The sequence below is a fragment of the Mirounga leonina genome, unplaced genomic scaffold (genome assembly GCF_011800145.1).
Source record: "Mirounga leonina isolate KUSES-001 unplaced genomic scaffold, KU_Mleo_1.0 Mir_200, whole genome shotgun sequence".
In the NCBI taxonomy this organism is placed as follows: Eukaryota; Metazoa; Chordata; class Mammalia; order Carnivora; family Phocidae; genus Mirounga; species Mirounga leonina.
In genome coordinates this window covers 13,436,633-13,461,103 of record NW_023270503.1, presented here as the reverse complement: position 1 = coordinate 13,461,103, position 24,471 = coordinate 13,436,633, and the positions used below count along the sequence as shown (strand labels likewise).

General features: G+C 38.5%; 1 protein-coding gene across 8 annotated transcripts in view; it reads left to right on the top strand.

Annotated features, from left to right (window-relative positions):
• The window catches only part of VMP1 (vacuole membrane protein 1), a 139,307-nt gene extending 115,087 nt beyond the window's left edge, over positions 1 to 24,220 (top strand). For 6 of the 8 annotated variants that reach the window (XM_035026713.1, XM_035026710.1, XM_035026712.1 and 3 more), the window contains 3 exons: positions 2,468 to 2,529; positions 20,430 to 20,532; positions 21,786 to 23,538. In XM_035026713.1, the coding sequence (XP_034882604.1) occupies positions 2,468 to 2,529; positions 20,430 to 20,532; positions 21,786 to 21,929 (309 nt within the window). In that variant the 3' untranslated portion in view covers positions 21,930 to 23,538. Of the gene's footprint in view, positions 1 to 2,467; positions 2,530 to 20,429; positions 20,533 to 21,785 lie in introns of all 8 variants that reach the window. The other 2 variants (XM_035026707.1, XM_035026709.1) reach the window with 1 other exon arrangement.
• Positions 24,221 to 24,471: the final 251 nt, after the last annotated feature.

Sequence of the window (24,471 nt, the reverse complement as noted above, 5' to 3'; positions counted from 1 at the left end):
TCGGGCACTGTTAGGTCCCTACACCCATATTTTTTTTTTACCTACTCAACCCTTTCCTCTGCACACATGGTTGAGTGGGCTGTTTGGTGGCCAGTGCCTTTTGTTTATCTGGTAGAATCCCCACTCAGACCTCTAGCCTGAATGAGATGAGACATATGTTCTTAAATATCTGGCACATTTATGTCTTCCCCAGCGCAGTGAATTTTCAAGCTGTTACATATAAAAAGAAAGTCTTTTGTTTTCAAGCAATGAAATTATGCAATTATCTGGGCATTGGCTTATTTTCAGCGTTAGGAAATGATGGTAAGGAAAACTCATGGTGGTGAAATCACTGAGAGGCAAAACTATTAGCTCTAATTCTTAGTGAAAGATTTATAGCTCCAGTAACTGGCTTTTATGGAAACTAGAAGGACCCCTATATATTAATGCTTTTCTCCCTAAATGATCTATAATAATTGTCTATTTGGTTTCATAATCTTCATACACCATATGTATAACACTGTTTATGAAATCATCATCCATCTTGTACCTGTTTTTGACATGTGCTTGCTTTTTTCATGAGATAGGTAGTATCTTTTTAAAATTAATAGATACATAAACGGGGACACCTGGGTGGCTTAGTTGGTTGAGCGTTCGACTCTTGGCTCAGGTCATGATCTCAGGGACATGGGATCGAGCCCCATGTCGGGCTCCACACTCAGCACAGAGTTTGCTTGTCCCTCTCCTCCTCCCGCAGCTCTCTCTCTAAAATAAATTTTTTAAAAAACTTAAAAGAAAAATAGATACACAAACACCAAAAAGGACTGTGAACTTTTTTTTTCAGTCTTACTTCCTTACACATATCCAGCTGTGCAGCTGCCAGTGTCTCTGTTAACACTAGGACATTTCTGAAGAAAATGTCATTGCCTTATTAGTCTTCTATCTGAAATAATATGCTTTAGTCTAACTTAGCTACTTTCCTGAGATTCATAATGGGTGGATAAAGTCTATTGTTATTCATTTTATTTCTCTTCGCTCCCTTTTTGTTGCATAGGCTAAAGTTAATTGACAAACAATAACAAAAATGCAAGCGGTCATCAGGAATTTGGAGAGAGAATCTAGAATTACTCATATTTAATAAAAGAATTATCAGTCCTTTAGACTTAAACTCTAGTATCACCTTCTTGAATCTCCTATTAATCCCACTTATATGACCTTTCCTTTCTCTGAACTTGTATAATACATTTTTACTACTAATGTCATGTATAGTTTATGGGTATATATAAAACTTATCATCTCTCTACTATGTATAGAAAATTTTTTAAATTTCTTCAGGGCACGGGGCAGCTGGGTGGCTCAGTCAGTTAAGCGTCTGCCTTCGGCTCAGGTCATGATCTCAGGGTCCTGGGATTGAGCCCCGCATCAGGCTGCCTACTCAGCGGGGAGTCTGTTTCTCCCTCTGCCCCTCCTCCCCACTCCTGCTCTCTCTCTCTCTCAAATAAATGAATAAAATCTTTTTTTTTTTAGGATTTTATTTATTTGACAGAGAGAGACACAGCAAGAAAGGGAACACAAGCAGGGGGAGTGGGAGAGGGAGAAGCAGGCTTCCTGCTGAGTAGGGAGCCCAATGCGGGGCTCGATCCCAGGATGAGCCTAAGGCAGATGCTTAACAAATGAGCCACCCAGCTGCCCCTAAATAAATAAAATCTTTAAAAAAAATTTTTTTTCAGGACATTCAAGAAGTGTCCTTCCCATTTCATGTTCCCTGAAAATCCATAAAAATGCCTTATGATATATATTATTTTGAACATTTATTTAATTGAGTTGGGGATATTTGCTACCTTTTAGCACTAAAGGCATCTTTACTTGTGAGGAATCAACATCTTTAATTAATGGAGAGTACCTCAGTAACACCAAATTGAAAATGACCCAAGTCTGATAAAGATTCTCAATAACCTGTTGATGTTTTTGCTTGTACAGTAAGTCTAAAAGTCTAAGATCACTCAGGGTCTAAGAATGAAACTTTAATGCTAATTTCTATAAACTTTCTATAAAGGATGTACAGGCTTTTCAGGATCCTCTGGATTAGATTTATCCCAGTCCTCAGGCTGATCAGCTTTAATTTCAGTAGTGGGGGCTATGTATGGGAACCCATGACTTCAGTTTGTATACTCCATTCTAAGATACATAGTACATGTGGAATGTCCACCCAGCCTTGGGTTTCATGACTCACATTTTTCCCTCAGACATGGTTGTGTATCCTGTAAGACTAGAGCTGTGTATTTAAGGATGAAAAACATCCTTAAAATACAAAGTAGGTAGCATTTGTTAGCAAGTGGTGTTTTTGTTTTTGTTTTTTTAAAGAATTTTAAAAATTGTAATCAGGGCAGGACCTCACCTCTTTAGACTCTTATCAGAATTATGAATTTATATTGAGGTTTTTTTCTGATAACAGAAATACTTATTTTAATTGTTATTTTCTTTACAGAAAATCTTCGTTATAATAACATTCAGCAAACACATAGTGGAGCAGATGGTGGCTTTCATTGGGTGAGTAATTCTTTGTGGATTAATATTAATGTCATCACTGTTCAAATAGAAGAAAATGTATAAAAAATTTTATTGAGACAGAATTTTTCTAATACCTTTTTATTTTTTGAGAAGGAAAAATCTTTTGCCTTATTATTAGTTAAATTGAAGACTTTCTTGCCCTACAGCAGGGAAAGATGAAGTTCAGATAATCCTTATTTAATTTTAGATTTTTAATTAAATTTTAATTTTAAAGTCATAAAATTCTTTTTTTTTTAAGATTTTACTTATTTATTTGACAGAGAGAGACACAGTGAGAGAGGGAACACAAGCAGGGGGAGTGGGTGAGGGAGAAGCAGACTTTCTGCGGAGCAGGGAGCCTGATGCGGGGCTCAATCCAGGACCCTGGGATCATGACCCAAGCCGAAGGCAGACACTTAACTGACTGAGCCACCCAGGCGCCCTAAAGTCATATAATTCTTGATTTAAAAAAAAAGCTTTGGAGTTTGAGACTGTTGCTCCTCCAAAGAAATAAGAAATTCTCTTTATATAAAAGACATGTGTGTATTATTACAGTTTAATGGTGCTTTAGTACAATGCTATGATTTTTAGCCAAAATTGGATGCCAGATGCACAGTTGCATTTAATTTAAATACAAATCGTATATAAAATATTAATATTTAATTAAATGAGGCATGATAAGATGGTATAATATTACAAAATATGTGAGTTATGAACCTATTACTTCACTAGAGAAAAATCAGGCCATTTTAAAAGGCTAGACTTTCCAAAGCTTTTAGTTTTGTGTTTATAGAAGTGAGTAAGATCAGTTTTAACTTATGCTTCAAATGGTAAGGTCACAAATTTGTGGAGTTGACTTTGATAAAACAGTAAAGAAAGACTCTTTGTCGGGTTAATCAAATTAATTAACTAGAATGGGAATAGTGTCAGATAATGAAACTTTTTAATGTATTTTTTTTTATTTGGGGCTTACAGGTGAGAGGCTTTCTTTTCATTTAATAGTTTAACTGCCCAAGGGCGCCTGGCTGCCTCAGTCCATAGAGCATGGGACTCTTGATCTCGGGGTTGTGAATTCGAACCCCACACTGGGTGTAGGGATTACTTAAAATCTTAGGGGGTTGCCTGGGTGGCTCAGTCGTTAAGCGTCTGCCTTCGGCTCGGGTCATGATCCCGGGGTCCTGGGATCGAGCTCCACATCGGGCTCCCTGCTCAGCAGGAAGCCTGCTTCTCCTTCTCCCACTTCCTCTGCTTGTGTTCCCTCTCTCGCTTGTCTCTCTCTCTGTCAAGTAAATAAATAAAATCTTTGAAAAAATAAAATAAAATCTTTGAAAAAATTGTTTAACTGCCCAGTGGTACAAGGTACCCTTTATGTAGTTTTAGCATAAATCTTTATCTTAAAAGCCATTTATAAAACAAAACACTTATAAGAACTTTTGCTATTTTTTTTTTATTAAAGATTTTATTTATTTATTTGACAGAGAGAGACACAGCGAGAGAGGGAACACAAGCAGGGGGAGGGGGAGAGGGAGAAGCAGGCTCCCCGCAGAGCAGGGAGCCCGATGTGGGACTCGATCCCGGGACTCCAGGATCATGACCTGAGCCGAAGGCAGTCGCTTAACCGACTGAGCCACCCAGGCGCCCAGAACTTTTGCTATTTTAAAAAGTTGCCGTTTGGAGGTGCGTTCATGAGTGTTAGTCTTATTATTTTTTTAAGATTTTATTTATTTGGGGCGCCTGGGTGGCTCAGATGGTTCAAGCGTCTGCCTTCGGCTCAGGGTCATGTTCCCGGGGTCCTGGGATCGAGTCCCTCATAGGGCTTCCTGCTCAGCAGGGAGCCTGCTTCTGTCTCTGCCTCTCTCTCTCTGTCTTTCGAATAAATAAATAAAATCTTTAAAGCAAAAAAAAGATTTTATTTATTTGAGAGAGAGAGCGTGAGCAAAAGGGCACAAGCAGGGGGAGCGAGCAGCAGAGGAAGACGGAGAAGCCGACTTTCCACCAAGCAGGGAGCCTAATGTGGGGCTCAATTTCAGATCCCTGAGATCAAGAGTCGCATGCTCTACAGACTGAGCCACCCAGATGCCTCTAGTTTTATTATTCTTTAAACCATACCTTATATGTTTATTCTTTTCTATAAATGGTATGTTTTATAATAAAATAGTATTTGCTATTTTCTATTATGGTTTTAATGTAATAACTGAGGAAAAACGTATTTTTTTTTTTTAAGATTTTATTTATTTGACAAAGAGAGAGAGAGACACCTAGAGAAGGAACATAAGCAGGGGGAGTGGGCAGAGGGAGAAGCAGGCTTCCCGCCGAGCAGGGAGCCCAATGCGGGGCTCAATCCCAGGACCCCGGGATCATGACCTGAGCCGAAGGCAGATGCTTAACCAGCTGAGCCACTTAAGCGCCCCTAGTTCAGGGTTTCTTAACCTTTGCACTTTTGACATTTTAGGCCAGCTAATTCTTTGTTGTGGGGGACTATCCTGTGCATTGTAAGATATTTAACTGCATCCTGTCCTCTTACTCACTAGATGCTAGTAGTATCTCCCAGCCATGACAACCAGAAATGTCTGCAGACATTACCAAATGTCCTAATGCACATATACCTCCACTACCACCACCAACCCCACTGAGAACCATTGGCCTAAATAATGTCATTCATTCATTCATTCATTTATTCTAAGTAGGTTCCATGTCCAGCATGGAGCCCAGCATGGAGCCCAGTGCAGGGCTTGAACTCAGGACGCTTGATCTTAGGATCGTGTTTTCAAGCCCTGAGTTGAGGTCAGAAGTCGGACACTTAACCAACTGAACCACCCCGGCAACCCTAGATAACATCCTTTAGATTTCAACTATTACATTAACAAAATGCCTTCCCTGACTAAATCAGATATCTTGTTTTTTAGGGACATCTGTTCACAACAGCATGTACTACATGCACTGACAGTTGTGTTTTTACATTTATATTTCAGGGTATATGATTATTACCTTTCTACCACTAACCTGTAAGCTTCTTTCTGGCAAAGGCCGTGCCTAGTTTTGTTCACTATTGTTTCTGTAGCACCTGGCATCTTGATTGACGTATAGCAGGTGCTTGATAAATATCTAGTGGATGTAATGAACACATGGTGTCCAAATAAAGATCTGGCTAATAAAAATTAGCATATTATTTCATAGCCCAGAATCTTGTTTCCCCAGCCTTTCGAGCTTCTCAAAAGTTATATTACTTATCTATAGTAAATAGAAATAAAAGAGTTTTTATAATCTTAGGCCAACAAATTAAAGTTAGAATTTCTTACAGTTTTCAAAAACAGTAGTTTCTTGCTTCTGTTATCTCATCTAGCAAAATCCAGTGATTCTTTCTTCTTTTTGTTTAGAGATTTTATTTTTGGGGCGCCTGGGTGGCTCAGTCGTTAAGCGTCTGCCTTCGGCTCAGGTCATGATCCCAGGTCCTGGGATCGAGCCCCGCATCGGGCTCCCTGCTCGGCGGGGAGCCTGCTTCTCCCTCTCCCACTTCCCCTGCTTGTATTCCCTCTCTCACTGTCTCTCTGTCAAATAAATAAATAAAATCTTAAAAAAAAAAAAAAAAAGATTTTATTTTTAAGTAATCTCTATACCCAACATGGGACTTGAACTCACAATCCCAAGATCAGGAGTTGCATGCTCCCCCAACTAAACCAGCCAGGTGCCCCAGTGATTCTTCCTTCTTTTTTTTTTTTTTTTAAGATTTTATTTATTTGAGAGAGAGAGCATGAGCGAGGGTAGGGGCAGAGGGAGAAGCAGACTCCCCACTGAGCAGGGAGCCTGATGCGGGGCTCATTCCCAGGACGCTGGGATCATGACCTGAGCCTAAGGCAGACGCTCAACCAACTGAGCCTACCCAGGGGCCCCTGATTCTTCCTTCTTAAAGATGGTTTTGCATAAAGTTATTCTAAGATAATCAAGACCTGCTAGAATCCAATTTTTATTGGATTAAATGGGTGATATCCTATTTTTAAAATTGTTTTCAGGAGATAGATACTGGGATGTCCTGATATCCTCATCTTTTACCCAGTGCTGTCTACATGGATTACCTCATCAATTTCTTTTCTAGACAGTGTATTAAACAGTATAAATAATCAGACTTAGCAGATGATAGTGATTCTTTATTACCAGACGCCAGTGTGTATATTTTTTATATTTGTCAGGAATAACATTATCTTTAATCGGATTCTCCAGTTGAGCTTGATATGATTTGTTTTCCTACATTTTGAAGTAGGAAATGCTTTTAAATACAACTATTCAAATGATAATTAATAGTTTCACTAAGCCTAGACTGAAAATTAAGTTAAACAAAGAGAATGAATTTTTAGTAGACGTAAATTTATTATTACATATCATAATAAATAGTTTTGAAATTTATTTCAGAAAAGAGAATAATTAAATTGATTCCCTAGACCCATTGTTGAGTTGAACTGAAAATAATGCCTATAGCTTGCTATAATAACGTTATCCTTTGATTGTTAATTGTCTCTTTACACTATTAAACTGTAAATGATTTAGCAGTTGATCAAACTAAACTAGTAAAGTTTGGAATACAGCCCTTTGAAGGATATTTAAAACTATGTACCCACAATTAAGGGAGTGGTGAATTGCCATTAGAGAGAAAAAAATCAAAAGACAAGACCAAAAAGTCAGCAACAATTGAAATTTAAAACGATGAGATACTAAGAAAAGGAAGAATGAAAAATGAACCCCAATAGTAAAGGAGAGCTAGGGAGTGGACTATGAAAAGAGTGTACAGCCTTTGAACAAAACAAATTAAGATTTGAATATGAACTCTGCCCCAGACCAGTTATTTAACTTCTCTCTCTGACAAATAAATAAAATCTTTATTTAAAAAAGGGGTATCATATGTAATCATTTCAGACTTTTCATTTATTATATTGCTAATATTGTGTGTTGCTGAATATTATTCATGTTGGCTGCTATATATTATTCCATTGGGTAATTATCCACTTCTCATTGTTGAACATTTGGAATGTTTCCATGTTTTTGCTGTTTTGATCATTGCTTCATGGGCATTTTTTTTTTTAAGGTTTTATTTATTTGAGAGCGAGCACTCATGTGTGAGAGAGAGCACAAGCAGGGGAGAGGGGCAGAGGGATAGGGAGAAGCAGACTCCCCACTGAGCAGGGAGCCTGATGCAGAACTCGATCCCAGGACCCTGGGATCATGACCTGAGTCGAAGGCAGACACTTAACTGACTGAGCCACCCAGGCGCCCCATTCATGGGCATTTCTTAGTGCAGGATAGGTAAGCACATAGTAAAGAGCCTAAGACTATGTTGAAGGGGACAACACAAGACGGAAAAGAGAATAAAAGAGAGATTGGACATAAGCAAGATAACGCTCAGTTTTGATAACTTAATTTTGATAAGACAAGATAATTTTGTCTAGGACCAAATTTGGGCAAATTCTCACCACGGGTGTGCCTGTGGCCTGCCAGGCCAAACTGCTCACCACCATCACCCCACCCCTGGCAGTGAGTTAGTGTTGACCATTACATCTCTGGTGGTGCGGTTTAATATTAATTTTACCGAGGTATGACTGCTATACTGATGACTGAAGGAAATACTCTTTTCCAAAGGGCTTCTTGTCTTAATGTAAGTAGAGAGTGGCCCAGCATAATATGACACCCTAAGTATACCCTTGGCCTTTGGTATTTTTAGTACAGTATGTCATTCTATGATAGTCTTAAGGTCCCAGAGAGAATATAAACCCTACCTTCAAAATTTACTGTAATTTTATGAGTAAATAGTTCCCTTCCCTCAACTAGAAATAGTAATTAGTAGATTTATTTCTTCGACAGTTCTGGAAAGTTCACTATTGTCATTAGGTTTAGGGAAAGGTATCTCTGTTATCTTTTCCTAAATCAAAGTGTTTGGCTAGTTATATATGGAAATCTGAACAGATGTAATGAATCCCAGTTTTACATTCTGAGAGATGTTAGAATACAGGTAATAGCCTTAGAAAAAGCCTTTTGGTTTAATATGTTTGGCAGGGGGATAGAGAAAAGGTTCTGAAAAAAAGATTCGGCATGTAAGAGAGTTTTTCACTATTTGGTATCTTAGGTTGAATAAGTCAGGGGACAGAACCAAAGAAAGAGAGAACTTCAGAGCTTCAAAGGCATTACATTTGTTTCAGTCTTTTTTTTTTTTTAAGTAAGATTTAAAATTAATTTTTATTTAATTTTAGACTTTCTCCAATGAGAGAGACCTGGACATATTTCTTAAAGACCATGACCAAGTCTAACATTAAAATCATGATTAAAATGACATGTTCCAGTATTCTCACAAAATAGAGGATGAGAATTCCCAGAAAATAACATTAAGCATATGACTCGTAACGAACCATATGCAGAACATTGGCTCATTGTCAGGTTGCCAGGGTCTTATTGGAAGACAAAGTCCCTAGTTTTACCACACAGGAAAGTTTCCATAACTGAATCATTGAACTTGGGAGAGGGGGTTGGCTGGAGCAGGGACTTTTTACCAGATACAGAATGTTCCGTGCCCTTTGCTGTCTCCTATTTCTGAGTTAACTTGATGTTTGACCTCAGAGTCGGACTTGCCTGTGGCAAGAGAGATCATTTTAACCAGTGAGTAATTAAGTTCTTGAATCTTAACAATGTTTCTTGTTCCTTACTCTATAACAAGTGGGCAGAATGAGCTATGTTGGCCTGGACTTTTTCTTCTACAGAAAGAAAATCTATTCTTTCATTTTAAAATATAAAATGGTTAATGTATTTGATTCTCTTTGTCTTTGATCACTATAAAATAATCAGAAGAAGTTATGGAAGTGTGAATACAAATATTTGTATTAACTGAAAAAAGGATACAATAAGTTTTAATACCCCAGCTGCTGAGACTCAGTTGTATACACTGACTTTAACATAATCTTCTGCAGTTTAGGTGGAAAACTCCTTCCTTTTCATGTCCTTTTCCTGTAATTTGTTATCTTCTCCTTTGACACTTAACTCTTCTATATTTTTGTTATAGATATTGGGAGGCAACATAGCTAAAGGATAAAGAAGTTTGACTGTATGAGAAATTGTCATTGTATTAGGAAGTTACTACTGACCATAATTAGAACATTTCTGTAGAATGATGAAAACTAAAACTGAATTATATTGTATTACATAGAACTGTTGGTTAAAGGAAAAGGCAGGTCAGGGTCATGCCTGACACGTTTTAAGTGTTCGTAAATATTTGTTGATTAAATGAATTCATTCATTATTAAGAGAGACCTCTGTGTATTTTTAGGCTGAGGGAAAGACTCTAGTAAAGAACTAGAGATGGAAAATAGAAATGAAAAAAAGGAAGGATGTGGGTTGGAAATTAGCATTTGGTAAGAACCTGCTGTGCCAGATGCTTTACATACATTTTTATTGAATATGCATAACAAAACCTATAAGGTGCTATCTGTGTAGATGGGGAAACTGAAACACACAGAAGTTAAATTCATATAAATGCAAGAGATGGAGATAGGATCCAAGAGATGGAGATAGGATCCAAGAGATAAGATCAAAAGCCTAAGTGGATTGATTATTTTCTTAACCACTTCTTCCTTCAAAACTGGAGTAAAGATTCCAAGATCTTTTGAAGTAGAAAAGAGGAATTGAGGGAGTGCTATTGAAAGCAGTGAGGTAGGGGCGCCTGGGTGGCTCAGTCGTTAAGCGTCTGCCTTCGGCTCAGGTCATGGTCCCAGGGTCCAGGGATTGAGCCCCACATCAGGCTCCCTGCTCTGCGGGAAGCCTGCTTCTCCCTCTCCCACTCCCCCTGCTTGTGTTGCCTCTCTCACTGTGTCTCTGTCAAATAAATAAAATCTTAAAAAAAAAAAGAAAAGAAAGCAGTGAGGTAATCTACTTGAAGTTGTAGATTTGGACAACAGCACTAGTGGCAAATGGCTACTGTGTGAATTTGATAAGGAGTCAGCAGAAATTCTGTCCACTCCTTGTTCACACGTGTATTCACCTTGTGCAGCTGTAACTAGCTACTGCAGGTGTTGCTTTGAGGGAGAAACGTACTGGCCTTTGTACTGTAGATTTCAGTGCATTTTTTTCCCTCTCATCACCCTTCTAGATTAAGTTCATTAAGGACAAAGATCTTGACTTTTTTCTTTTCTTTTTTTTTTTTTTAAAGATTTTATTTATTTATTTGAGAGAGAGAGTGAGAGAAAGAGCACAAGAGGGGGGAGCGGGAGAGGGAGAAGCAGACTCCCTGCTGAGCAGGTAGCCCGATGTAGGACTCGATCCCGGGACTCCAGGATCATGACCTGAGCTGAAGGCAGTCGCTTAACCAACTGAGCCACCCAGGCGCCCGATCTTGACTTTTTTCTTAGTTATCTACTGCGTTTAGTGATTTTCTGCCTAATATTGGAATAGTTACATTGTTCTGAGATTGAATTCCAATCAGTACTATCATTTTTTTATCCACTCACCATCATGCCACTTTGAATGACTAAAGCTCAGTTAAGTTTTTATGCCATTTCACCTTCAATTTAAAATTCTACAAACTCTTCTTTATTCTTGACTTTGGGCCTGTGGTTCCCTGTTGCTGATTTCATCCTTAGAACTCAGTGGGTCTTCAAGCCAGCCATAGATTTGTCACTGTACAAAGCTGCCACCAGTTTGCCATTTTCTAGAACTGAAATCAGTTGATTTTTTACAGGGTTTTGTTTTGGCAGCCAATCACTTTTACTTGGTGCTTATAGGCCACTCCTTTAGCTCTGGCTTCATTCATTAACATAAACGCCTGTTTGGCTCCTGCTGCTCAAGTCTACATTCTGATTTGAGGTTTTGTTTTCAAAAACGTCCCTTTAATGATCACATAATTCAGAGAGTAGCTATTAATTACTATAAGGAGATTTTACCTCCATTCTGCTTCTGATAGAAAACAGTTCTAAATGTTCAAAAGCAAGGACAGTTGCAAATTCTTTTTTTGAAAGACGCCTGTGATGGAAATACGCTGTGAGCCAATAGCAGCAATACACCTGATGTTTCTCAGGATAAAGCAGCGGTCTTCCTTCTACCCGGCCACTAAGAAACTGATGGTGTCATGTGTTTGTAATACCATTGAGCACACAGTGGACGAACTTGAGTACAAAAGAGGTTTTAATCATTTGAAAGGGACACAGATGTGAACGAAATTCAATATGTTTTAATTCCAAATCCTGAAGTTGAATCATAATGGATTTTAGACAGTGCCAGAAATTATCAGCCCAAACTTTTATATCTAAAAAAGCCCTAGATTTTTTAGTGTAGTGCTTGACTTTGATTGATTTTATGTTGGGGTACTCTTCCAAGATCCTAAGATATAAAGGAATTTGGTTTGGGTGGGCTAACACATTTCAGAGCCAAAAGCAAGTAGAATACATCAGTTAACAGTTTTTTCTTGTAATATTAGCTTCAAAGATTCAGATTCTCCATTCAATTACGTGGGAAAATTAATAACCCTTTCATTCCAGTCATACAGAATTACGGGATCCCATTTTTACTAGGTTAAATATAACCAGTTAGCACCAGTTCATTTCCTTGTCATATTCCTGGGTTAATCAGTTTGTTTCTTTTTTTCTTTCTCTAATCTCTGAGGACTGGAAAGCTATAAATATTAATGGGAGTCAGCATGATGGCCTTTGGCTTCTAAAGGAAGATTGCGTGATAAACTACATTCCCCCCTTCCTCCCTTCTCCAGAGCAGTCTACCTTATGAGGAAAGACAGTTTCATTTGGAGGGCAATCTGTCATTGTTGAATCAGGCCTGGAGTCTGAGATCCATTCTGAGTCACTATGAATAGAGCTCTAGTATTGGTTGGGCCCCAGGGAAACTGGTGGTTAAATACTGTGAGAATCTTTATCAGACAGGAAATGACAACTCATTAAAATACTAACCGTTAAGCCTGTTTAGATCACTGCGTGGGTTGGGGGGCACGACTTAATGCTGTAGTGTTTTACTAAAATGTGCACATTTCTGGAAACAGAAAATTATTTGTAAGACTGTTATCAAGAAAGGGAATTCGTGGGGAGCCTGGCTGGCTTAGTCAGTAGAGCATGCGACTCTTGATCTTGGAGTCATAAGTTCAAGCCCCGTGTTGGGCGTAGAGTTTATTAAAAAAAAAAAAGTTAAAAACAACAAAAAATTAAGAAAGGGAATTGCTAGTCCCGTCTTCTTACTGAACTTCCACCATGTTGTCATCACCTCCTATGTATAGAAGACAATGTCAGCATGCAAAGGGGGAGTGGGGTGGGAGGGTCTTTAATTTTATCCCTGAATATATATATCCTACTAGTACTACTTCACTGTAAAATTCAGTCTCTTCAGCAGAAGAATCTGTTGGCTTGAGTCTATAAGAGACCATTTTCCATTTAATAATAGGGCTCTCTACTCCTATCCTCCTGAGCCAAATCTCAGTTGATAGAAGAATTCTCTGGAGTCAGAGGATAAATCTGATTTATTGATTTACACACAGTGATCCTACATCAAGAAAATTCTGAATACTCTGATATTCATTTGAAATATAATTATGTTCTAACTGAGGGCACAGGGTTTCATTTCAGTCTCTTGAGGTTTAGATTCTAAAAGTCCCTCTTTATAAATGACTATTAGAAATCTGAGCAAAAAAGAGGCATCCAGTCTGCATCTTTTTATTTATTTATTTGTTTGTTTGTTTGTTTGACAGAGAGGGAACACAAGCAGGGGGAGTGGGAAAGGGAAAAGCAGACTTCCTGCTGAGCAGGGAGCCTGATGTGGGGCTCTATCCCAGGACCCCGGGATTATGACCTGAGGCTAAGGCAGACGCCCAGCGACTGAGCCACCCAGGCGCCCCTGAGTCTGCATCTTTGTAGAAATAGCTTTTTTTCTGATATCTTACCTAACAGTCCTGCATTGAATTGGTCTGCTAACCATACCTTTTGGGAATAAGGTATAATATTTATACCCCTTGAAGTGTAGCCTCATGGTCTACACCAGTGGTCTCCACCATCAGAATGGAACTAAAATAATAGAACTTTATTTTTTTTTAGATCCTCTATTTATATTTATTTTTATCTTTGTTATTTTCTTTTTTGTGTATTTTAGGCATATAACATTATGGTAGTGCATACATACACAATTTATATGACTGTACACATATGGAGGATGTAGTTTACTACCATCAGTCTGATTGGCACTCCCTCAGGCCACATGTCTGAAAATCACATCTCATGGAGTACAAAAATAGGCTAGGGGAACAGCGGGAATTCCACAATGCAAAAGGGGTTCACAGTGGGTCTTTTGCAATGTATTGTGTTTTTTCCATGCCCCATTAATCAGATTTATAATTCCTAGTTTTAACTAAACTAACCCTCACAAAACACACAGATGGCTTTAAAAGTTTCCTATAAAGAAACAATAGAAGGAAGATAGAGGTAATAGTGCAGTCACAAGAGACAGTAAGAAAGTTGCACCATTGACATTTTACCTGTTCCCAGTACATGCCTATAGAAGTCAGCCAACAAATTTAGAAATTATTACTTTTAATCAAGGACAAGTGTGTTATGTGCCTTGAAATATTCACTAATAGCACAAAAGCCATCATACTTAGTAAGACATTTAAAATGAAGAATTTTTAAAATTTTTAAAATTTTAGCTTTATTTTATCCTTTTTAATTTGTATTTGTACATTTTACTGTTTGCATAAGTAATATATACATATATCAAAAATGTTTATAGACTGTTGGTCTAAGCTCCTCTGGCCTTAAAAGCCACTTTTTATGCTATCAAAAAGTACTGGGCATGGGGCGCCTGGGTGGCTCAGTCTATTAAGCGTCTACCTTCGGCTCAGGTCATGATCCCAGGGTCCTGGGCTCTCTGCTCAGGGGGGAGCCTGCTTCTCCCTCTGCCACCCACCCACCGACCCATCTACCCCCTCACTCATGCTTACGTTCTCTGTCTCTCTCTCTCTCTCTCTCTCTGAAATAAATACATAAAATCTTTTAAAAAACAAAAAAGTATTGGGGGGCACCTGGGTGGCTCAGTGGTTAAGCATCTGCCTTCGGCTCTGGTCATGATCCTAGGGTCCTGGGATTGAGCCTCGCGTGGGGCTCCCTGCTCAGCAGGAAGTCTGCTTCTCCCTCTCCCACTCTCCCTGCTTGTGTTCCCTCTCTCTCTGTCTCTCTCTCTGTCAAGTAAATAAATAAAATCCTAAAAAAAAAAGCAAAAAAGTACTGGGTATCATTAGTTTACTTCAAAAAATCTCTATCATACTTCTGAATTATAACAACACTAGAATTGATTAAACCCTATATTTTCCTTTCTTTAATACTACCCTTGACCTGAATTTTATTCTAAAAACATTTTTGTCCCATTTATAAGCTTTCAGAGGTTTGACTGATTCACCCCCTGAGAATGTTATTTAGATATTATAATTAATCATCAGAGGGATGTTAAATAAATCAGCCTGAACGTACAGCACAACCAGTGAAACAAAGGTTAAAAAAAAACCAAAACACCTTGTGTCTATAGTTTTTTCTAAGAAAGATAAAGGCTTATTACCCTGTAGCCTTACTAGGAACTGATGTCAGACAGTATGTTTTCAGGAAAGCCAGTGTAACTTACATGATCACATTAATGCTAAGATCCTCAAAAAAGTGGTTAAGAAAGGAGCAGAGCCTATATTAAATAAAACATTTACTTTATTCATGCCCACTTAGTTCTTTAACTGTTTAACCTTTATATAAGGCAGCCCTGTGTAAGTAGGGCTAAACAACAAGACATAGCAATTTTTTTTAAGTTCATGTTATTTCTGTTATTGAACACTGTGCCCAAGTTTTATGGTGGCACATATAGTAACAACAGCAAAAAATACACCTGGCTGGAAAAATCCAAACAGAATCATGAACAGGAAAATTTCAGGTCTTCTAGTAACAAGTCTTAGTTTGATGACTATCTCTGAGATGGAGAGGAGATTGAAAGTAAATCAAAAGGTGTGTTTTTTATATTTGTTGAACCAATTTGTTTGAGAGTCACACAATTTGAAAAGAGTCCCTTGAAAACAGTTAATAATGACCGATAAATTTTTGGAATGGGTGTGAGCCCAGGAATAACCAGCAAAATGAAAATTTAAGCATTGTGAAAAATAATCACACCACTCACTCTTTATGCAACCTCTGCCAATTGTGATGCTTCCTCTGGAAGATTTTCTGGCTTTTGTGGGTACAAAGAATAATGGAGACCTTTATTAATAATGAGTCAATATGGGGAGAGTTTAAAATATAGATTTCTTATCAGATAAATGGGTTTCAGAAGTAAAGTCACATACGTATTAAAAACTATAGAAAAATAATAGGTTTTGTTTGCATATTGGTCAGGGCCCTTGACAGAATTTTACAGAGAAGTTTGTCTTGTTTCTGTTTTAACACCTACTAAAATATGTAAGCCTGACAAAATACTGTTCGCATGAAACCACTTTGAAGCTTTGGGTGGGTTTGGACTTACGTGGGTTTTTTATTTATTTATTTATTTTTATTTTCCCTCATTTGTTTGCATTTTCTGAGGGGTTTTTTTTTCCTTTCTTAAAATCAATAACAAAAATTTAAAAATTGCCATTAGAATAATTTGTTGGAAATTTGTTTTTTAATGAGTTCTGTTATCTGAAACATATTTGTGTATGCCAAGAAAATAAATATCAAGATAATTACTATCCACAGCTTTTTCTACCCACCATGTTGAAAGTCTACAGCAAGGAAAAGCAGATGAGATCAATTTTTGTTTTTGTTTTTTTCTGTTTTTTGGTTTTTTTAAGGCTTTCTTTAGAGAAGGTGGCTGTTGACAAGGTTAATTTAAACATATTTAAGGCCAACAGTTGACTGAAAAGTAGTTTTCTGTGTGTTTGTTTTCCTCCAACTTTATTTTCGTATCACAAAACTGTAATACTTTTAACTTAATCAGCACCTAATGGCAGAAGGAGGACCCATTCAGCTAGAGATTGAGATGAGTCCTTGGCCAGGTGCACAGGGTACTCTGAATTTAATGGCTTTCAGAGAATGGCACTGGAGCTATTTCCTAAGCCAACTGTAAAAAACCACTGGAGTGGAATGCAAGTTATTCTTCCTACCCCCCCCTTTTATGTACCTTAAATTAATCTTAAATGTCAGAATGGACTCTTCTGTTGGCTGCTTGAAAATAACTTGAGGGATGAGGTCATAGGCTGGTTATTATTGTTTGCCTTAAATGCACGTGAAGAGTGACAGATGTAATTGAACTTTTATGTAGTCCATTACTAAAATAGCTTTAATGTTAATTAAGGAAACTCTAATGTGTAAGTGTGCTTTGTAAAAGCTGAGGCAACTTTGGCCTAAACCATTGTTTGTAGAGATAGAGCAATGAAAATAAAACTAAAATTTTGACAAATATATAAAGATTGAGGATCTGACAAATAATTAGTTATATAATACTTAATACCTATATCATTTTTTCAGATTTATTCAGATCATGTGGCATTTATTCATGATAGTTTTGGTTAATATATTGCAATAAAAACTTTTAACTTCTCTGTTTTCAACTGTTTTCCTAGTCTCTTATGAGAAACTGCATAGAGACATCTCCCACCCACCAAAAACATGTAAAAAGCATGTAACACTCTAGTGCCTTGAAAAATTAATCTCAGTATTAGCCCAAGATAATTGAAAATTGCACATCACTAAATGTAAATGTGTAATGACATATTCTCTGTCAGCTAGAGTGCAGGTCTTAATGGACTTGACGATGGGAGTCGTTTAACTTTTCAGATTATTTTGAAGGGAGTCTAGAATGATTGTTGCCAGTCCCTTCCTCATTCCCCTCAACCACAGCAACAAAAAAGTAGAACCTTTCTAACATGTGGGTCTTAGTTCTTCATTTTCTCTTTCAATTATGGCCCAAGAATGGAGCCCAAGAATGATTTGAGGGAAACTATAAGCCATATTTCTCCTCAACTCCAGTCTGAAGTTAGAAGTCTGTAGAAAGAACAAGGCACATATATTGGAATCCAACTCTTAGAGGACATCAAAAAGAGAATTTTCAAGTCATTTCTTGTACAACCAGCTGTTCAAATTAGCATACAGTCATTTCAGCCTTTATAAATAAAAGGGTTTTCTTAACCTTATAAAAACACAGTGGCTTGACTATGGCTATCCTTGGGAGTTTAAAACAATGACATAGGATATTGGTTTTTTTTTTTTTTTTTAAGATTTTATTTATTTATTTGACAAAGAGAGAGACACAGCAAGAGAGGGAACACAAGCAGGGGGAGTGGGAGAGGGAGAAGCAGGCTTCCCGCAGAGCAGGGAGCCCGATGCGGGGCTCGATCCCAGGACCTGGAATCATGACCTGAGCCGAAGGCAGACGCTCAACGACTGAGCCACCCAGGCGCCCCTAGGATATTGTTATTAAGAGAGTATGGGGTGCCTGGGTGGCTCAGTTGGTTAAGCGACTGCCTTCGGCTCAGGTCATGATCCTGGAGTCCCCGATCGAACGAGTCCCGCATCTGGCTCCCTGCTCGGCGGGGAGTCTGCTTCTCCCTCTGACCCTCCTCCCTCTTGTGCTCTCTCTCTCTCTCTCTCTCTCTCTCTCTCTCTCGCAAAAAAAAAAAAAGTGAGTATGAATCAATATCTGAAGCAAAGTTCTTATAAATCTGCCGTCTTCAAAACCCATTTTTTTACACCTTTATTTTACTGGAATTGTTTTTTGTATTCACGTGGTGTTTTCCAAGTGTAAATGGATGAGCTATTTGCATTCCCTTATGCATTATGTAAGGAAAAGGAAATTTACCCAAGGAAAATTTCTCTTTTGGGGATGCCTGGCTGGCTCAGTCAGAGAACTGTGTGACTCATGAGTTTGAGCCCCATGTTGGGTATAGAGATAAATAAATAAAACTTTAGGGGCACCTGGGTGGCTCAGTCAGTTAAGCATCTGCCTTTGGCTCAGGTCATGGTCCCGGAGTCCTGGGATCGAGTCTAGCATCAGGCTCCCTGCTCAGCGGAGAGCCTGCTTCTCCCTCTCCCACTCCCCCTGCTTGTGTTCCCTCTCTCGCTGTGTCTCTCTCTGTCAAATAAATAAATAAAATCTTTAAAAAAAAAAAAAAACTTTAAAAAAAATAAAGAGAAAGTTTGTCCTGTTCTTGCCCCATTGTAGTCAGAATCATTATTGATAAACAGGAACATAGCTCAGACACAGCTCTTCTGGTGTACCCCAGAATGGGTAGTTAATGTAAAGCCACTTAAAAGTCAGTGAGAGAGAGAGACTGAGGCTGTAGGTTAAGAGACTTTGCCCTCCTCCATCTTTCATGCCTGTCATGTGGGTCTCTGGTCTGATCAGTGCAGCCATTGCCCCTACTACCTATGTCTATTCAGCCTCTTTTCCATATCCTGGGTATTTATTAAAGGAGCTTTTTGTACAGCTTCACCGCACACTGATCACTCCTTTCTTTCTCCGGTTCCTTTGGAATATATCTTCTGTACCCCCCAAAAAAATTTAGTACTGATTTGTAAATTCTTTTGTTCACAAATCCATTTGTATGTATCTGCATGTGTGTTTTGAATCTCCATCAAGATTTTAAGTTCCTTTTGGGCATGAACTATTTCTTGCAGTTGTCTTGTTTTGTTTTCCCTTAGTGCCGATTACACTGTCAGACACAAAATAAGGACTCCATTAAGTATTTGGTGGTTGATAGTTAAGAGGATCAAAGAAAAGGGTCAGCCAGGAGTTACCTATGTGTTAGCTTCTGGTAAATAGAGTAGCAAAAAAGTTCTCTTCCTCTGCTCCTCTGCTTTTTATTACAGAAAGCAGTAACTGATTGTTCTAGAAAAGGGGAGGTGAAGTTAATACTTACAAGGGAGACCATTAGGCGCTGTCTCAAATACATAGTGACATACCTTTTGCCGACCGCAGGAGATTGGGCTCATCTCCCTTTTAGCCCTGTTATGGCAGATGAGAAAATAAAAGGTACAGAAAATAGAGATGTTTGATTTTCTGAGTTGCCTCAAGTTACCATTTTTAAAAAAACGCCTGCAAGCATTTCTAAAATGGGATCCTGGTCGCTGGTTGCCAGACCGGTTCAACAGCCCTGCCTTTACGTACTCTGGGTGAGAGGGAGCTCCGAGTACATAAACTTATCAGAGATCACTACCCCAGTCATTTCAGAGCAGGTTGTTTAGTAATGTACTGTAGTTTCTGTGCAAACCATCTACCATAAACCACGAAGTGACTCAAGGTCCATAGTTCCTTCTTTGTTCCTTTGTTAATCACTGACTTCTGACTAGTGGGAGGTGCCTCCCAAATTTGCTAATGCATTCTTTTTGGATAAGGATGACGCACAGATTGTCCTAATAAGGACTTAGATTGAGAAAGGACCGCCCCCTCTGAGAAGATGGGACAAGTCAGAGAGAGGGCGGGCAGTTTCTTTTTCAACTGGGGATGACACAAGCATAAGTCATTTCCTTATTAATCGGTTCAAACCAGTTCTTACAGGAACTGGTGGTGATAAATGTGGGACTTCTCAGAAGTCATTCATTTTATTCTTTGTGCCACACCAGTGTGCAGCATCAGCTTAGCTGGCCTCACTCTGAGGATGAACTCTTCTGCTAGAAGGGGCTCAGCTCTTACTTTCTCCCAGACGTGTTGGTGGAAGAGATTTTTCTCCTCTAAGGGGTTGTTAAAGGATGAATTTTACCCACTGAGAAAAGTTCAGAGGATTTGCCAGCTCTGCTGATTGTTGTATTTTTGTTCTCTTTCTGTCCAATCCCTGCTTTTTGAATCTAGGTGGTAAGTGGATTTTTCTTTAACATTTTTCCTGCTTTTCTCCCCAAATGTATCTTTTTCCTTGGGTTATTGTGCCCTGCTTCCAGCGCTGTCCCCGGCGTAGGTCCATCTCTGCAGAAGCCATTCCAGGAATACCTGGAGGCCCAGCGGCAGAAGCTTCACCACAAAAGTGAAATGGGCACACCACAGGTGAGACTTGACTCCGTTTTCTTCTCTTCCCCACCCCCACGGTTTCAGGCTGAAATTACATTCACAGCACTCACTGGCATTTTTAGGCAAATAGAGCGAGGTGTGTCAGTCTCCCTTAACTGAGGTTGAGGCTCTACTTACTCTCTACTGGGAATTGTCTTTGTCTAAATCAGAAATGTAATTTCTATTTTGTATCTATCTTCTCCCAAAAACCAAAGGTAGGGTTAATGGAGAATAATGGATCTGTTATGTAGAAGGAGTTGTTGACTGATCTTAAATGATTTATTAGCAAATATACTTCCCAACTGGATTAAAAAATTTAAATTTGTAGCATAAGAAAGTATTAGACTAACTGAGCCCATTTGAGTATCTCCCTTCATTTTGCCCTATTTTTCTTTTCAGAGATGGGAAAATAATTCTTTTTTTTTAATCAACTAAGGCTCTTCACATAGCTGAACTTAAAAACTTTAACTTATTAAACTAAGCCTGCCTTTTCTGTAAACAGTTCTGTGGCAAAGGGAAATGACTAGAAGAGGATGAGTAAGCAGGAACCTGAAATGGGAAACTTGAAGGACGCGTACTTGTTGGAATTTTTTTTTTTTTTTTTTTTTTTTTAATATAGGTTCCACGCCTAGCGTGGAGCCCATTGCGGGGCTTGAACTCACGACCCTGAGATCAAGACCTGAGCTGAAATCAAGAGTAAGACACTTAACCTAACCAACTAGCCACACAGGTGCCCCAGTTGTTGGTTTGGTTTTTTGTTGTTCTGGTTGTTTTGATGGCCTTAGACTCTGTGTGGCCCTTTGCTGCCCTCAGTTGACCAAACATGACTTCAGGAAGAGAGAACCTATTTTAAAAGCTGCTCCCAGTGCTGGAACAAGAATATGTAACTATCTTGATACTACTCTGTACGAGTATCTACATGGCAACTTCAGATAGTAGAATTGAATCAGTTTTATTCTTATGTAGTAAAAGATAAGAGGCGACCTCACACTTGGCCCATTCTAAACTATGTGAATCAACCTTGACTTTACATCTAACAAAGTGAAATCTTAACAATTGGCTGTTAAAAGGCTGAATGTAGACTTCAGGGTACCTGGAGATGTAAGACTTCTCATTTTAATTGTTTCTCGACTTTATAGGTTATAAGCTCCAAGTTCTCATCATTTTCCTTAAATATTGTAGATGATTCCCTTTTTACTACTGAACTAATGAAACGTTTCTCCTGGATTGTTCTGCATTTATTCTTGCAGGGAGAAAACTGGTTGTCCTGGATGTTTGAGAAGTTGGTCGTTGTAATGGTGTGTTACTTCATCCTGTCCATCATTAACTCCATGGCACAAAGTTATGCCAAACGAATGCAGCAGCGGTTGAACTCAGAGGAAAAAACTAAATAAGCAGGAAAAGGTTTTAATGGCAGAAGTTAGAATGGATGGGTTCTACCTTAAATTGGGAGGACTCCAAACCAGGAAGGAAAATTCCCTTTTCCAACCTGTATCAATTTAATTTTTTTTCCCCTGAAAGCAGTTTAGTCCATATTTTGCACTGACATACTTTTCCTTTGTGTGTTAAGGTAAGGTATCCACCCTCAATTCAATCCAACTTGTGTTTTATTAGGGTGGAATGTGATGTTCAGCAGCAAACTTAACAGAAACTGGCCTTTTCTTTGTTACTTTCAAAAGGCCCACGTGGTACAGTTAAAGAATTCCGGACACCAAAAAATAGTTCCTAAGTATGTTGAATATGTCAAGTCATTTAGGCTTGTCAGAAATGACTCCTTTGTTTTTCTAAGTCATTAAAATGTATATAAATTATACTAGATTGGATAACAGTCTTGCATGTGTATCATGGTAAAATTTAATATGCCATTCTGCCCAGCCCTTCCTCTCCTACCTTAAAAAAAAGGCCCTTTTATGATGCGTTGCCCACCCTCTGGGGAAACTGATCTTTAAATTTTGAGACAGTATAAGAAAATTCTGGTTGGTATCTCACGAATGAGCTGACACCATTTTTTATTCTGTATATTTAGAATGAAGTCATGAACAAACTTTATAAAGACATCTTTGATCATTCCAAAATTGTGTCCGTTTTCTTGAGCGTTTTGATTTTTGCTTCATTTTAGCCACTACCAACTCATGGTCAGCCTTGCCAAATCCACCTACAACCATCATTTCTTAAGCCTTCATTTATTTACATGTAAGAGCCACCACCAAGGCACTTTTTTGTTAGGTTGGAATCGGGCAGCTTGCTACACGTTGCTGAATTGGCAGCTTACGGATTTGCACGGTGAGGGGTTTGAAAACAGGAGAAATGAAAGTATGTAAATTAAAGGGCACTGAAGAGAGAAATAACTAATTTTGTTTGTTTTTTAAAAAACTACACTTTCTTATATCTGTGTTAATTTTAACTCAGCATGTACTCTGGTTTTGACAAATTTACTTTTTAATGTAACCTAATTTTCTTGCCTTCAGTAAGTGTTATGTCCTTTTGTGATTTTCTTTTGGGATATTTCTGGTTGAACTTGGTCATTTTGTTTTGCTTGGGAGGAAAATAAACAGTTTCACTTTTTTTCTTTAGGAAGATTGTTTCTGACGTTATGTTAAGAGTAGAATTGGGTTTAAATCTCAATAGGCCAGAAGTGCCTGATTGTTTTATAAAATCCTGCCTGAATGTCTGCTTACTTTTGCCTACCGTCGCGACATCTCCATGGCTGTACCACCTTGTCGGGTAGCTTATCAGACTGATGTTGACTGTTGAATCTCATGGCAACAGCAGTCGATGGGCTGTCTGACATTTTGGTATCTTTCATCTGACCATCCATATCAAATATTCCCATTTAAACATTACCTAGCCTCATGGTTTATGATCAGAAACTCTGGTCCTTACGTCTAGTGGCACTTTGAATCTTTTATGCCATGATATTTCAGGAGTATCGAGAAGATTTTATGGAAAATTGGGATGGTCTCCATGACCACAGCTAAATAAAGGACAAACAGCCTGCCTTGTGGGTTTTGAAAAGGTTATTATTCGTAACAATCTTTTTTTCTGCCCAGGGACCTTCTGGCAATGTGATTGATCCTTTATTTGAAAAGCTGTACCCACATGCTCTTTGTAAAGAGATTCACGTTAACCAACATAATTTTTTAGATTCATTAGGGTTAGCATGAATTGCTAAGTCAGCTTCCAGTTGGGTTTCATCTCTTTCACCTGCATTTTATTTGGTGTTCGAAGAAAGGAAAGAGGAAATCAAATATGAATTGTACTATTTGTACTGAATCTTTAGGGTTTATTGGTAAATTTATTTCAGGGTAAGGTATTAGAAAAAGAAAAATATTTCTTAGACTAACGGTCTAAGTAATTAATACATTTGACTTAGGATGATGGTTTGTTCACTTTCAAATGAATTTGCTTGGAAAACAAAGGAAGAGCAGCTGTCTTCCTTCCCTCCACTAAGTGTTCAGGTGTGGCACGCTCAGATGGTCCTGCCGGCTTCCCGCTGGGGCAGAGCGGCACCCTCTGTTCCAGTGGTTGGTTGGTTCCTTTCTTGTATCCACCAAAGTAGACACAAACAACAAACACATGATCCCAAAGACCAACCTAGTTGATTCCAGGTGATGGAAGACCAGAACATGTGTAAGTGGATGGCTTGATATTACTGCAAATAAAAAAAGGGGCCTGGGAATTCTAATTCCGTCTACTTTGTTTAAGTGTCATTTTGTGCCTTGAATTTCTGTGGTACTTGATAATGTCTCAGCTCCGTGACGGGCAAGCAGTGCGATACGAGGTAACGCAGTAGAACAGCGGTTTATGCGCTTGCGCTTACGCACTAGGGAGCACCTCCCTTCAAAGGGCTTGTGTAACGCGGGGAACTTGCGGTGGTAGCTCTACTCTGTATAATCTGGAGTGTGGGGCTCGAAAGAAAGGGAGAATTTTACTTTC